General features: G+C 39.5%; 1 protein-coding gene across 3 annotated transcripts in view; it reads left to right on the forward strand.

Annotated features, from left to right (window-relative positions):
* The window catches only part of MAPRE2 (microtubule associated protein RP/EB family member 2), a 122196-nt gene that overhangs the window by 106493 nt on the left and 4338 nt on the right, over positions 1 to 11365 (forward strand). For all 3 annotated transcript variants that reach the window (XM_019526910.1, XM_019526919.1, XM_019526928.1), the window contains 2 exons: positions 1594 to 1733; positions 6519 to 6677. In XM_019526910.1, the coding sequence (XP_019382455.1) occupies positions 1594 to 1733; positions 6519 to 6677 (299 nt within the window). The remainder of the gene's footprint in view (positions 1 to 1593; positions 1734 to 6518; positions 6678 to 11365) is intronic.

Genomic DNA, 11365 nt, shown 5'->3' on the forward strand with positions numbered 1-11365 from the left:
AAAAATAATTAAGGAAAGTAAAAAAAAAAAAAAAAAAAGTCTGAGGTGTTGTATCTGTGCAGCTGTGACTTAGCAAAATTTGAGCAAGAGGGGGGAAGGGGGAGTTAAATCACTGACCTTGGACCATTCTAATATAATTGTATCCCAATTCCTTTTTTATAAACGGAGGAGGATGGGTTTAGGCAGTCTGTAGGATGGCAGATTAGATAGAAATCATAAAAAGCTTTATTTTTAGCAGAGTAATTGGCGCAAGTGTCATTTGGGAATGAGTGATGATAAATGCAGTACATGAAACTCAGGCAAATCCTTTCCTAATTGCTAAATTCTGTGTTCCAGTGGGATTTTGGAGCTTACTAAGAATTTTGGGATGTTCGACATCCCCGTGTGTCCCAGATTTCAAAGCACCCAGTAATGGGAGGTTGCAGCTGCACATAAGAGCCCAGCAGCATGCAGGTGCTTGTCTTGCATTCATCTTTCCATAGAAGGGAGTAGTACAGATCAGGGTCCTGCAAAAAAAAGACCTTTGCTTCATACCAAGGTTTCTTTAAGTTTATTTAAGGGAAAAGACTGCTTTTAAAATAAATAGGCAGTTGATAGGCTTGAGGTCTGAGCCACGTATCTGAAACAAATTTCAACCAGTTTGAAGTGGAGAAGGCTGAGGAATTGCAGAGCATCAAGACAGGTGGAAGGAAGCAACTCACATGCTCTGACTGACACTCCCTCAGAGCCTGCATCTAAAAGAGGGAAAAGAGTAGGGGGAGGAGGGAAGGGCACTGTCAGCCCTAGGGTGCGTATAAAAATAGCCCTGGCCCTTATACATAAATGTTCCTCACTGAGCTTAGTCATTTGTACTTCCTTTAGGCCTGTGCATATGGAGCATCTATATACGCGTGTGATGGCTGCTGAGTTTTTTTTCTGACAACAGCATTGCTATATACTTGAGTACATTATCAGCTTTGCTTAACAAATGATTAAAGAGAAGCCCTAAGCTGATAAAAAAAAAATTTGATCTTCTGGTCACTGTAGCAGCTGAATGTCCAGTGATGGATTTAATGTTGTTTACAACAGTTGAATTTCTGTGTGAATATCCATTAATGGTATTCAGTTTAAACTGTAGAGGAATGCATAGAATCAGATCAGATTTATAAATAAAAACCAACCTACCTTTTGTCCAGTAGGTTTAAGAAATCAAAGTAGTAAGCAATAAGTGGAAGAGCCTTATAGCTTGTTTTTGACAGTGTCTTAAAGCTGTAAAACAGTGGTAGTAACTTCAATAATTTTTTTATTTTTATTCATCTAATGTTGTGATATATTTTACTGTCCATTTAAAACCAAATATAATATTCTAGTTATGGTATTTCCTTTCCTATCTCCTGTTCTAATGCACAGCTAAACAGTAAGTACATTTTTCACTTGTAGCATGGAAGTAACAGACCTAAGGACCGTATGTAAATTCACCATGTTTTTCTGTATCTGGAAGTGGTAAGGCTACAAAATTATTGGGAACACATTTATCTCTCAGGGGCAAACATATTTACTTAAATCACTTTACAAAGATTATTTTAAGGAGTGTTTTTCTTCTTGTGCCCTCAGGTGCTGCAAAATCCAGTCCAGCTTCTAAACCAGGGTCCACACCTTCTCGTCCATCATCAGCAAAAAAAGCCACACCCAGCAGCTCAGTGTCCAAATCAGATAAAGATTTGGAAACACAAGTCATACAGCTTAGTGAACAGGTAAGCTTGTTTCAGCCCCAAAATGTAGGCACACTAGCACTGGTATTGTCACACCAGTGCATGGTACTCAAGATTATGATAACACTTCAGGTTTTAATCTGGATGATAGCCACATGGTAGTTCCAAAGGAGCAAAAGACTAAAATAGCTCATCTGAGGACAACAATTTATCATTAAAAATTATGAAGATAACAGATGACTGAAGGATGGCCAATACTGCACTCATAAGGGTTATTCTGAGTTAAACTACTAAATCTTACTGCAGTGCAAAAACTTTCTTGAAGATGTTAAACCTAAATATATATGCTTCTCTGTCTTAAAGGAAGACATTGAAATCTGAGAAGGATGTGGCTTAATTAATCTATAGACCAGAATCCTCCTGATCCAAGTAAGAATAAGATTAGATACTTATTAACAAAGGGGACTTAATTCTGATTTCTACTACAGAACCTTTACAGCACGCTTATGTTATATGAGGCTTTTAACAGGCATATAGGGCATCTACTTCAAGACCTCTTTATGTCACCACAGTGATGTAATGAGTCCTTAGTGAAAATCTAAATGAAAATGTGAATTTCTAGTTGGGGGAAATCTGAATTTCTAGTTGGGGGGCGGGGAGGGAATTCTTAAGGCTCTCAGCCTACCTGCTTCACAGTATGAATAATTTTTTTCAACTGTGATCAGAAGGAAACATATATTCTGGCCCTGAAACACAACAGGGCAGGTGTTTAGGAACTTTATGCCTTTTATAATGTCTGACACTGACACCTGTGAATCAGATTGATTGGACCACTGTTGGGTTCTTCCACTACACTGTCTCATATACATTATTTTGCCTCTGCAAATGATCGGGATTCTTTGGAGCATGAAAGCCCATTTTCCGGCTGCTGCTCCATCTTGGCTTCTGGTATTACTGACTTTGAATTTTAGTGACAGAATTTCACATTTTGGTATGTGGTTACTTTCCATTTCTTGCTAATACAGAATCTAGGACATCTCTGTGCATTATTGAAACAGACTACAGATGATGTGTGTGTTTGAGGGGAACCCAGTGTAATGTTTCATTACATGTGTCCAATTCCTTGAGGCAGAGGTAGTGTATCCATTTGAGCAGTGCCAAGCACAATGGGCCCTAAATTATGATTGGACCCTTCGATTGTTACTGTAAAAAGTAAAATAAAGTACTGTAAAAATTGTTACTGAAAGTAGTAAAAAATAAGTATAGAATTAACTGATCTGTAAGTTTTCTCTTCTAGGCTACTGTATGCAGGGAAAATGAAGAATAGGACTCGCACTTATGCACTATATGTGTGATTTCCAGATATTTGAACTAAATAATGAAATTTGATTAGGATCCCACATGTGACCTGACTTTTTTTTTCCCCCTTACCTCTAAGAGTTTCTAGCAGCGTCTCTTGACATTAGTGGTAACTGAGTGTTCAGCAGTTTTGATTTTAAAGTTTCTACTCAGATGTTAAGATCTTAAACACATTGCTGCTTAAGTCACTGTCCTATTTGGTATGGACATATTTGTTAACAAATGTCTATATAGATAAAGACCCCGTAGACCATACACAGATTAGTAATTTTGAGGGGAGCCAGTGTGGATTATTTTAAATTTATTTTGATATACGTAGAGAAAGTAGTAGTTACCATCCAGATGACAACCTTGCATCAAACTATTTTTGAGGAGATCATGATTTTTCTGCTAACACAGTTCTTTTAATATAGACTTTATTTGTCTGGCACCTCACTCTGTGCTTATAAGACCTAGTGTATATTGTGCACATAGCACTCAGTTCCAGGCCAGGAAATCTCTGCTTCAAGGAGCTTTGAAGGTATGTTCATGTTGCCGCCAGTTAGAGTACAGTCAATATATGTGTGTGGGCGTGTGTCTAGAAAAGCCTACAACAATTTCCCTCATACCCCTTCAGATTCTCAAGAAGCAAAGGCTACCCTTAATCCCTTTACATACCTAGTTCACAACCAGCAAATTAGTCAATGAGCAAAATTTCAAGTTGCAGCAAAGGAAGTTTAGGTTAGATATTTGGAAAAAAACTTTCTTACTAGGAGGGTGGTAAAACACTGGAACAGGTTACCCAGAGAGGTTATAGACTCTCCATCCTTGGAGGATTTTAAGACCCAGCTAATTTTCTATGATTTCCACATTCCTTTGTGGACGCAAAATATCGTGGGATATGTTTTATATGCAGAATATTGGAGATAGTTTTTAAGCCTGTGTGTGTCTTGCAGACTGAAAAAAAGATTGAGACCTTTGATGTATTACATTAGGCATACAGTGTAAATTGGAAGATATTAATTGCTGAGACTGTCTGCATTTTTTTTATATAACCATAGTGTCACTTAGTGAGAAGCATTCACATTAAATATAGCAAGCTCACTTTGTTTTCATGATGAACAATTAACATTATCAGAAACTATTAAATTAGAAGCATCTCTTAAAATGGTCCAAGTGATTAGAGTCTGAGAAGAGCAAATATTGTGACTGTCGATAGGCAACCTTATGAGTCTGGATTGTGGCTAATCTCTGTTTTGGTTGTGTGATCTGATGAGTATTCTATCTATGTAGCATCAGCAGAAAGTCCACTAATAAAAACTTTTAGTTTAAACTTGTGCATCAGAGAGGGGCACTGCTATTTGACAAACTAAAACACAGAAATTAACATGCCATGCCTTGATACTTGTTTAGTCATCTTTTATCTAAAAACATAAAGTGAGGGTGGTAGCATGCAGATTCCTGTCACTGCAGGCTTAGAGGACGGGGGTTGGATATCATTTTAGAAAGCTGTATGTGACTGGCTTCTTGGAACGTTTACTCTGTGATTTTACAGGCTTAATTTGCTATATGCATGTATAGGCTAGGTTAGTAGCAAGCCTGCTAGGAAGCACAAAAGAAATGTGAAACTATGGAGTCATACAAAACACCTCCTGGCAAACAGATCAAGAGAGTGAGACAAGACCTGAGCTATTGGCTCTGAAGGAGCCTTAGGAAATCAACTGTGTAACTCTTGACTGAAACTTAAAAATGGCTTGGAACAGAGTAAGAGGTCTGGAAACAGTTTTTAAAACTCTTACTCTGTCCAGATGGGAAGCAGTTGTTAGGAAGCTGTTCCCAAAGAACAAGCTGACGCTGACAGACCCCGCAGCTGGGTCTGAAGCATTTTAGCCTCTCTGAGCGTCCATAGGGATAGCAAGCTTTTAGGTAAGAGAGGCTTGTGTATAGATTATTTTAAATAACACACCTTTTTTTAGGCTTTGCTGTTTCTAGCTTTAAGAGTAAAAGGAAGGGACGAGGCTTGAAACCTGATGTCACCTTAGTTTACACCCCCTGTCATGAGAAAAGAGATCAAAAACAGTGTTATCTTGCAAGTTAAGAAACTGGGGAATAAAGAGAATTTTCTAACCTGTCAAATGATTGTTTGGCCTGTTGTTGGGGTATTTTAAGTAGTGGAGGAAAAAACACTGCATTCTAGAAGAGCAGGCAACCAAGAGGGAACTTAAAGCCCCATTGCAATTTGTGGCAGTCGGTATACATTGTTATCCATGTCACAAACTGTCAGTTCAACCTATTTTTACAGGAGAGAAATGTTTTCTGTAAAATTCCTGACCTTAGTACTGATGTTACCTACATCCTGAACTAAATGAAATCTGGGATCCTGGATTTAGCATTTGGCAATATTATCTTTCGTCCTCTACTGCTGCTGTAACATTGCTGCCCCCTCATTAATAACCCAGTAAAGCACCAGCAATCAATCCTAGCCGCAATATATGTAAATCTATCATTATTTACCTGGCTTTTCTCCACGGAATTAATTTTAAAATATTTGAGATCTCTTTTCTAGTTGACGGGAAACGCTTCCTTTCAATAGTCAGAGTGTTCTGTGGGTGCTTAGCTCTAGCAACAAGCGTAGTGGTGAACCAGAGCTGGCAAGATGCAGTTTGAAACAAGATTATCATGCATGAGTATCTGTTCGGAAAGGTGCTCTGAATTTTGAGCAGACCCTGAGGTACTCCACTTGGTGATTAACCACCTGTATACTATGTATGTCAGGACCCCTCCCCCACCATGAATATTTGCTGGCATTTTACTTTAGCATAAGCTCTCTGAAATCCAGTTCCAGTGCAGCAAAAGCATTGAAAAAAAATGCAAGTAGCTGCACAACAGTATTTGAGCTTGAAGTGAAAAATATTTCTGATCCTCTAGGCATTCCCTTACCCAGGCAAAATTATGTCCCTTCTTTCCCTATGGTAAATTTTCTAGTTTTGTGTACATGCTAAATATTTTTGGGAATGGATACATTGTAAGCCAACCAGTGCATCCAACAAATGTAGATGGATTAGGGCAAAGTGGAAATGTTCTCTTTAAGAATTATTGCCATCACAAAAAGCATAGTTCAGTACTCCTGGCAACCTCAACAGAGGTCAGGAAAGTAATCATGAATCCAGAAGTCACCCTGTTATTTTAATTTGCTGTTTCTTTGTGTTGCCTCAAAACAGTAAGTAGAAATGATTCCTCCAGGTGACAGTTGAGGTGCATTGAAGGAGAATTAAAGAAACCTGCATTGCTTTCCCTCCATGCCTCTGTGGGCAGGAATTTGAACAGTATGGCACCTGTATCAAGCACTAATGTCACCTTAAATTTAGAATTTTAGAGTAAGGTTGCTGGAAAGTCCCATTTTGGATGGTGATTAAGTTTTGTTTACAGCGCATTTTGCAGATGGCACTCCATGATTCAGTTATTGGAACTGGTGTCTTTTACCAACAGGTACATACATTAAAACTTGCACTTGAAGGCGTGGAGAAGGAAAGGGACTTCTACTTCGGAAAATTAAGGGAGATTGAACTTCTCTGCCAAGAACATGGGCAGGAAAATAACGACCTTGTCCAACGGCTAATGGAAGTCCTTTATGCTTCAGAAGAACATGTAAGTTCAAGATATTCTGATGTTGGATCAAAATCTGTATGTAGGTCACCATTCATACTGATGCCAGAAACTGTCACAGTTTTCGTTGCATAAATGGTAATACAGTAAAATAAAATGTTGCATTTAGAAACCAGACTGCTTTTTGCTGTTTATGAATAGACTAAAGGATCTGGTAGCTTTTTATTTAAGTTGTATAGGTTTTATACTCCCTAATTTCGAAGAATTAATCTGAAATAGAGGGGGAAGTGATAAAGCATAGCATAGTGTAAGTCTAGAGGGAGTCCTAATTAATGAACAATATTAATTTGTTATATACATGTTGTGTTGAGAGACTTGCAGACAGGCATACTGTACTCACTATACTACTATTTTTAGTGCAAGGAACAGACATGCATTTTTTAGTATTTTCATCCTGTTGCTATAAGCAAAATTCTTCAATGTACAAACCCCAATAAACCTCTGCCCTTTTCAGTCTCCCAGTTTTTCAGAAATGTCTTGTCAGCAAGGTTAAGCAAGTATCTCACTTGCATCCTAGACATAGTACTATAGACACTTAATAGAGCAAGAAGAAGAGATCTGACAGGGAGGGTACTGGCTGAATTCCTCAGATACATTCAGGGGTGATGATTCAATAGGGATTTAACTGAACTACTGTTCATGTCAGCTAAATCCCTATGTGCGCTGCTCTGAAAATTGACCCCTTAGTCTTCAGTGGACTATAGCTTTGGTTCCAGAATGTATTAACATTAGCCTAATCTCTCAGTAACAACAAGGTGCCCTGGTGTTTTACCTATTGACAAAAGATATATTTTAGGGAAGTTGTGCTTAGGTAAGATTATTCAGTCATTAGAATTAGGGCTATACAAACTACTAACTTGTGCAGGTTTGGAAATATTATTGGAAGCTTAAATTGTACTTACAATCTTGATGGAAGCACTCAAAACTGGCAAGAAGGAATGAGGCAACAGGGTTCCTTTGTAGGTAAAAAGGAAAATCTCTGACCAGACACATGAGTACAGACAAAAAGGACTATGTGTATATAATGATTGAAGGAAATGTCTGCTGTATTCAAGAACAGAGATTTGTAAAGGAAAGTCAAAGAAATCCCCTCTCCCCCAGCTTCCCCACCATGTTTGTCTATTTGTTGGCTTAAACATTAAGTGACTTCCCAGTCAAGGAATGCATTTCTTGCAGCATTTTTTTTTCATATAATGTTCATTATTGGCAAAACACATTACAACATGCATCTTACCTCAGTCCACAGCTCTGAGATCCTTTATCTGGTTCCCTTTCTCCCTCCTTACTGGAAATGTCACAAATAAATTGCTCCTCTTTGACATTTACCATATGCAACATGCTCTCACCCAAAGTCTGTTCCAGCCAGACTCCATGTGTATTGTCTCAACACTAAAGCCCTAGTTTCCCACATCTGGATACAAAAATCTTTCACTGAGGACGTTTCTATTGAGTTACTCATTTCCTGCTATGGAAGAATAAGATCCCTGGTTTTATTGAACATCTTTCTTTGTTAGCAGAATGATGCTCAGTAGCAAGGCACAAGTGCCTTGGCACTTGGAGTCAGGGATCCAGGCTTTCCTTTGATCATAGGTGAGGGAAAGCAGCATCTCTTGCCTATTCTTTCCTTCTTTATTTTCTCCTTTTTTCCTTTACTTGCCTTGTCCCTGAGTTCTGGTTTTTATTTTTCTGTCCTTGTAACCAATCTGTGTAGCTCTCAGTCTCTGAATAGTTTGTAGGTTAATCCCATGGTAATAGCAGTTAGGTTTTCTTAAGCCCCAAATGGAAAATAGTCCCAACTTCCACAGCCACAAGGAGCTCCATTGTTTCTGCTAATGAGTTCTTGCTAATCCACCTTTGACTTTTAACCTCTGGTCCAGAAAGCCCCAAACAACTAATGAGAGAGGTAAAGGCAGGGGCTGTCAGTAAAGCAAAGTAAGGTTAACTTCATGTTACAAACATCACCAACATTCTGGCTATCCTGCTCTACTGAGAAAAAGATTATAGGTAGAACACATTGCACAAATCATTCCTGACAAAGGCCATGTGCTTGAAATACTGCTGACTTCAGTTTTTTCAGTTCATTTCCTCAATAACTTTCTAGGATCGTTCGTATGCTCTGGTTCAGTCTAAAGATAATGTGGTGGGCATCCCCTGTAGGTTTGATAAAGATCACGTTCTGTTTGCACATAGCAGCTGCTCTTGCTCAGGGACAGATTCCAGTTTACACTAATTGTGTCTCTTTTATTAAACTTGAGAAAAATTATGAATTGGTAGCTCTCAGGACTGGAGCTCATCTCTCACAACAGTTAATGGACCATCTATGGAAATGCGTAACCAAAACATAATGGCTGCATCCAGGCAAGTGTGGCCATGAAGTATGCATCTGCAGCGCCACATACTACTACACATTCAGCTGTTCTCCATGCTGCAAGGGAGCAGCATGGCGGGGTGGGGGGTTGACCCCTGAATATCCAAGGGTCAAAAAATCCCATGCTAAAAAAAGCAGAGCAGTGCATGCAGGGGCAGCGCATGCCACTCAGAACTAGAGCCTGGCCAGCCAGAGCCACCCTCCAGGTGCCAGCAAGGCTCTGAGCGAGAGGATTGCTGCTGCTTCTACTGCTACCTGGGGGAACCTGCTGTGTGCCAGAGGGCACGTGGCACAGGCATTCCCTGGGAACAATTAGAGGCAGCACAAGGTATGCCACTGCTAGTTGTCCCTAGGGAACCAAACATCCACACTCATGTGGAGGTGGCCAATGTGTTTTTAATCTGTGCTATAGGTTTTCTACATGAAGTGATTTAGAATGCTTAGATAAAGGGCATCCTCTTAAATCCAGTAGGTTTTATGGAGCAATTTCTACAGAATATATTATTTGAGAAACCTATCAGAGTCATCTCTAAATTCTTTAAGAATAAGCTATAAGGAACTTCAGGCACTTTTATTCAGAATCATGGTTTGAGGCCTTCCCCAGCACACACAAAATATAAGCTTGTGCTTGCCCTTTAAGAACAGTATGAATGTATCTGTTCATAAATGCTTTTTGGAAAACTTGCACATGTGGATGACTCCCAGAGAAGTTACTTATCACAAGTGACCAAATTTTGACTCGCATGAATAGCTTGATTTGGGGTTTGTTTTGTTTTCCTCCAAGGAACCATTCTTAGAGAAGATGGTTTTTACAAATGTAGTCAAATGGAGAAAGCTGAGATGGTTATCCGGTACATCTGGATTGCCTGTTGCGGGGAATCCACTCCTTAAGGTCTTTACAAATCTTGAACCCTTAAAATCACATCTATGGCAATGGGCTGTTACATATTATGCTAAAAGCCATAGTGTAATATATAATGAGGCCATTCCTCCTATGGGACCCTCAAGTGTTAAGCTGCAATTCTGCTGACTGACATGGGACATCTGCCTGAAAATTGTTTTCATGTGGTTTCGTAAATGATGGATGATGCACTTTGGATTTTGCCTACTCTTCCCGTATCTGGATACAGATTAACATTGCAAATCTTGCACAAAATGTAAAAGGCCCTGCTCCCCCCTGCCCCCCCCCCTTTATATATTATTGGCAGAAGGGAACCACTGTTTATTGCATAACTGTTCTGAATTATCCTCAGAAGCTTTATATTCTCTCTCCTCTATTTTCCTTACCCTTCCTTCTCTCCATACGTGCATGTACAGCTTCTAACTTTTAAGATATTAGCGATGTCATTTCTAGAGAATGGTGTTTACACGAACCATGTCTAACGAAAATTGCCTGGAGACAGCAGATCCTGCAGATGTATTGATTTTAATAAGACATTGCTGAGCTGCCATTCAAGTGCTTTTCCTCTCAGTCATATCCAGCTGGATATCACTAATCTAGGGCAGAGGCACCAGCTATGTAAGATCCTTTCAGTAAAATCACCTTCTGTAATGATGATGGAATGCACTGTGCATAACTATTAATACAATGAGAGTTGATGGGAACATGGAAGGTGTGAGTTAGGATTTAGCTCCAGAGTTCAAGTACCTCCTAAACCCATCAAAAATATCTGTTCAGGGATACCTAAATTATAAAAACACTAAACTTAATATCTACAATTTAAGGAACACTGCTGATCCTGTAAGATCTGAGATCAATCTTCCTGATAAGAGGGTATTGTTTGAAGCATCCTTGTAAGAAGCTGTATATAATGAATTTTAACTATATGGCATCAATGATAGTCTGCAGTAAGTTGTGTCAGAATTTTGTCTGTGATACAAACCACTGGATTCAATAAATAACAATTTCCAGATCAGGAAAAGATAGACTTTTACTTGATGAATCTTGAAGCACATTTTACAGACTAAATAAATGGATGAAGTTGAAGTATCTTTTAAAACTTTTATTTGGATTAGTAGATTCATGAGTGATCACTTATGGCTGGGGTTGTCAACCAGAGGTATGTGTATCCCTGGGGGTACTTGGACCAGTCCTAGGGGGTACGCCTGGGTGGGCAGGGACAGAGCTTCTACCAGGAGCAGGGCCAGGGCAGGAAGGTGCAGAGAGCACTGGAAACCCAGGAGGGCTTGGGAAAGCTTGGGCTTGGTGGCCTTCCAGTGCCCTGTGCACCATCTCCACCACCTTCTCTAGCTGCCAGCACACCCAGCCACCCTCCTACCACCTTCTTGCACTGCCCCAGGG

The sequence above is a fragment of the Gavialis gangeticus genome, unplaced genomic scaffold (genome assembly GCF_001723915.1).
Source record: "Gavialis gangeticus isolate Ggan-Ray unplaced genomic scaffold, GavGan_comp1, whole genome shotgun sequence".
NCBI lineage: Eukaryota > Metazoa > Chordata > Crocodylia > Gavialidae > Gavialis > Gavialis gangeticus.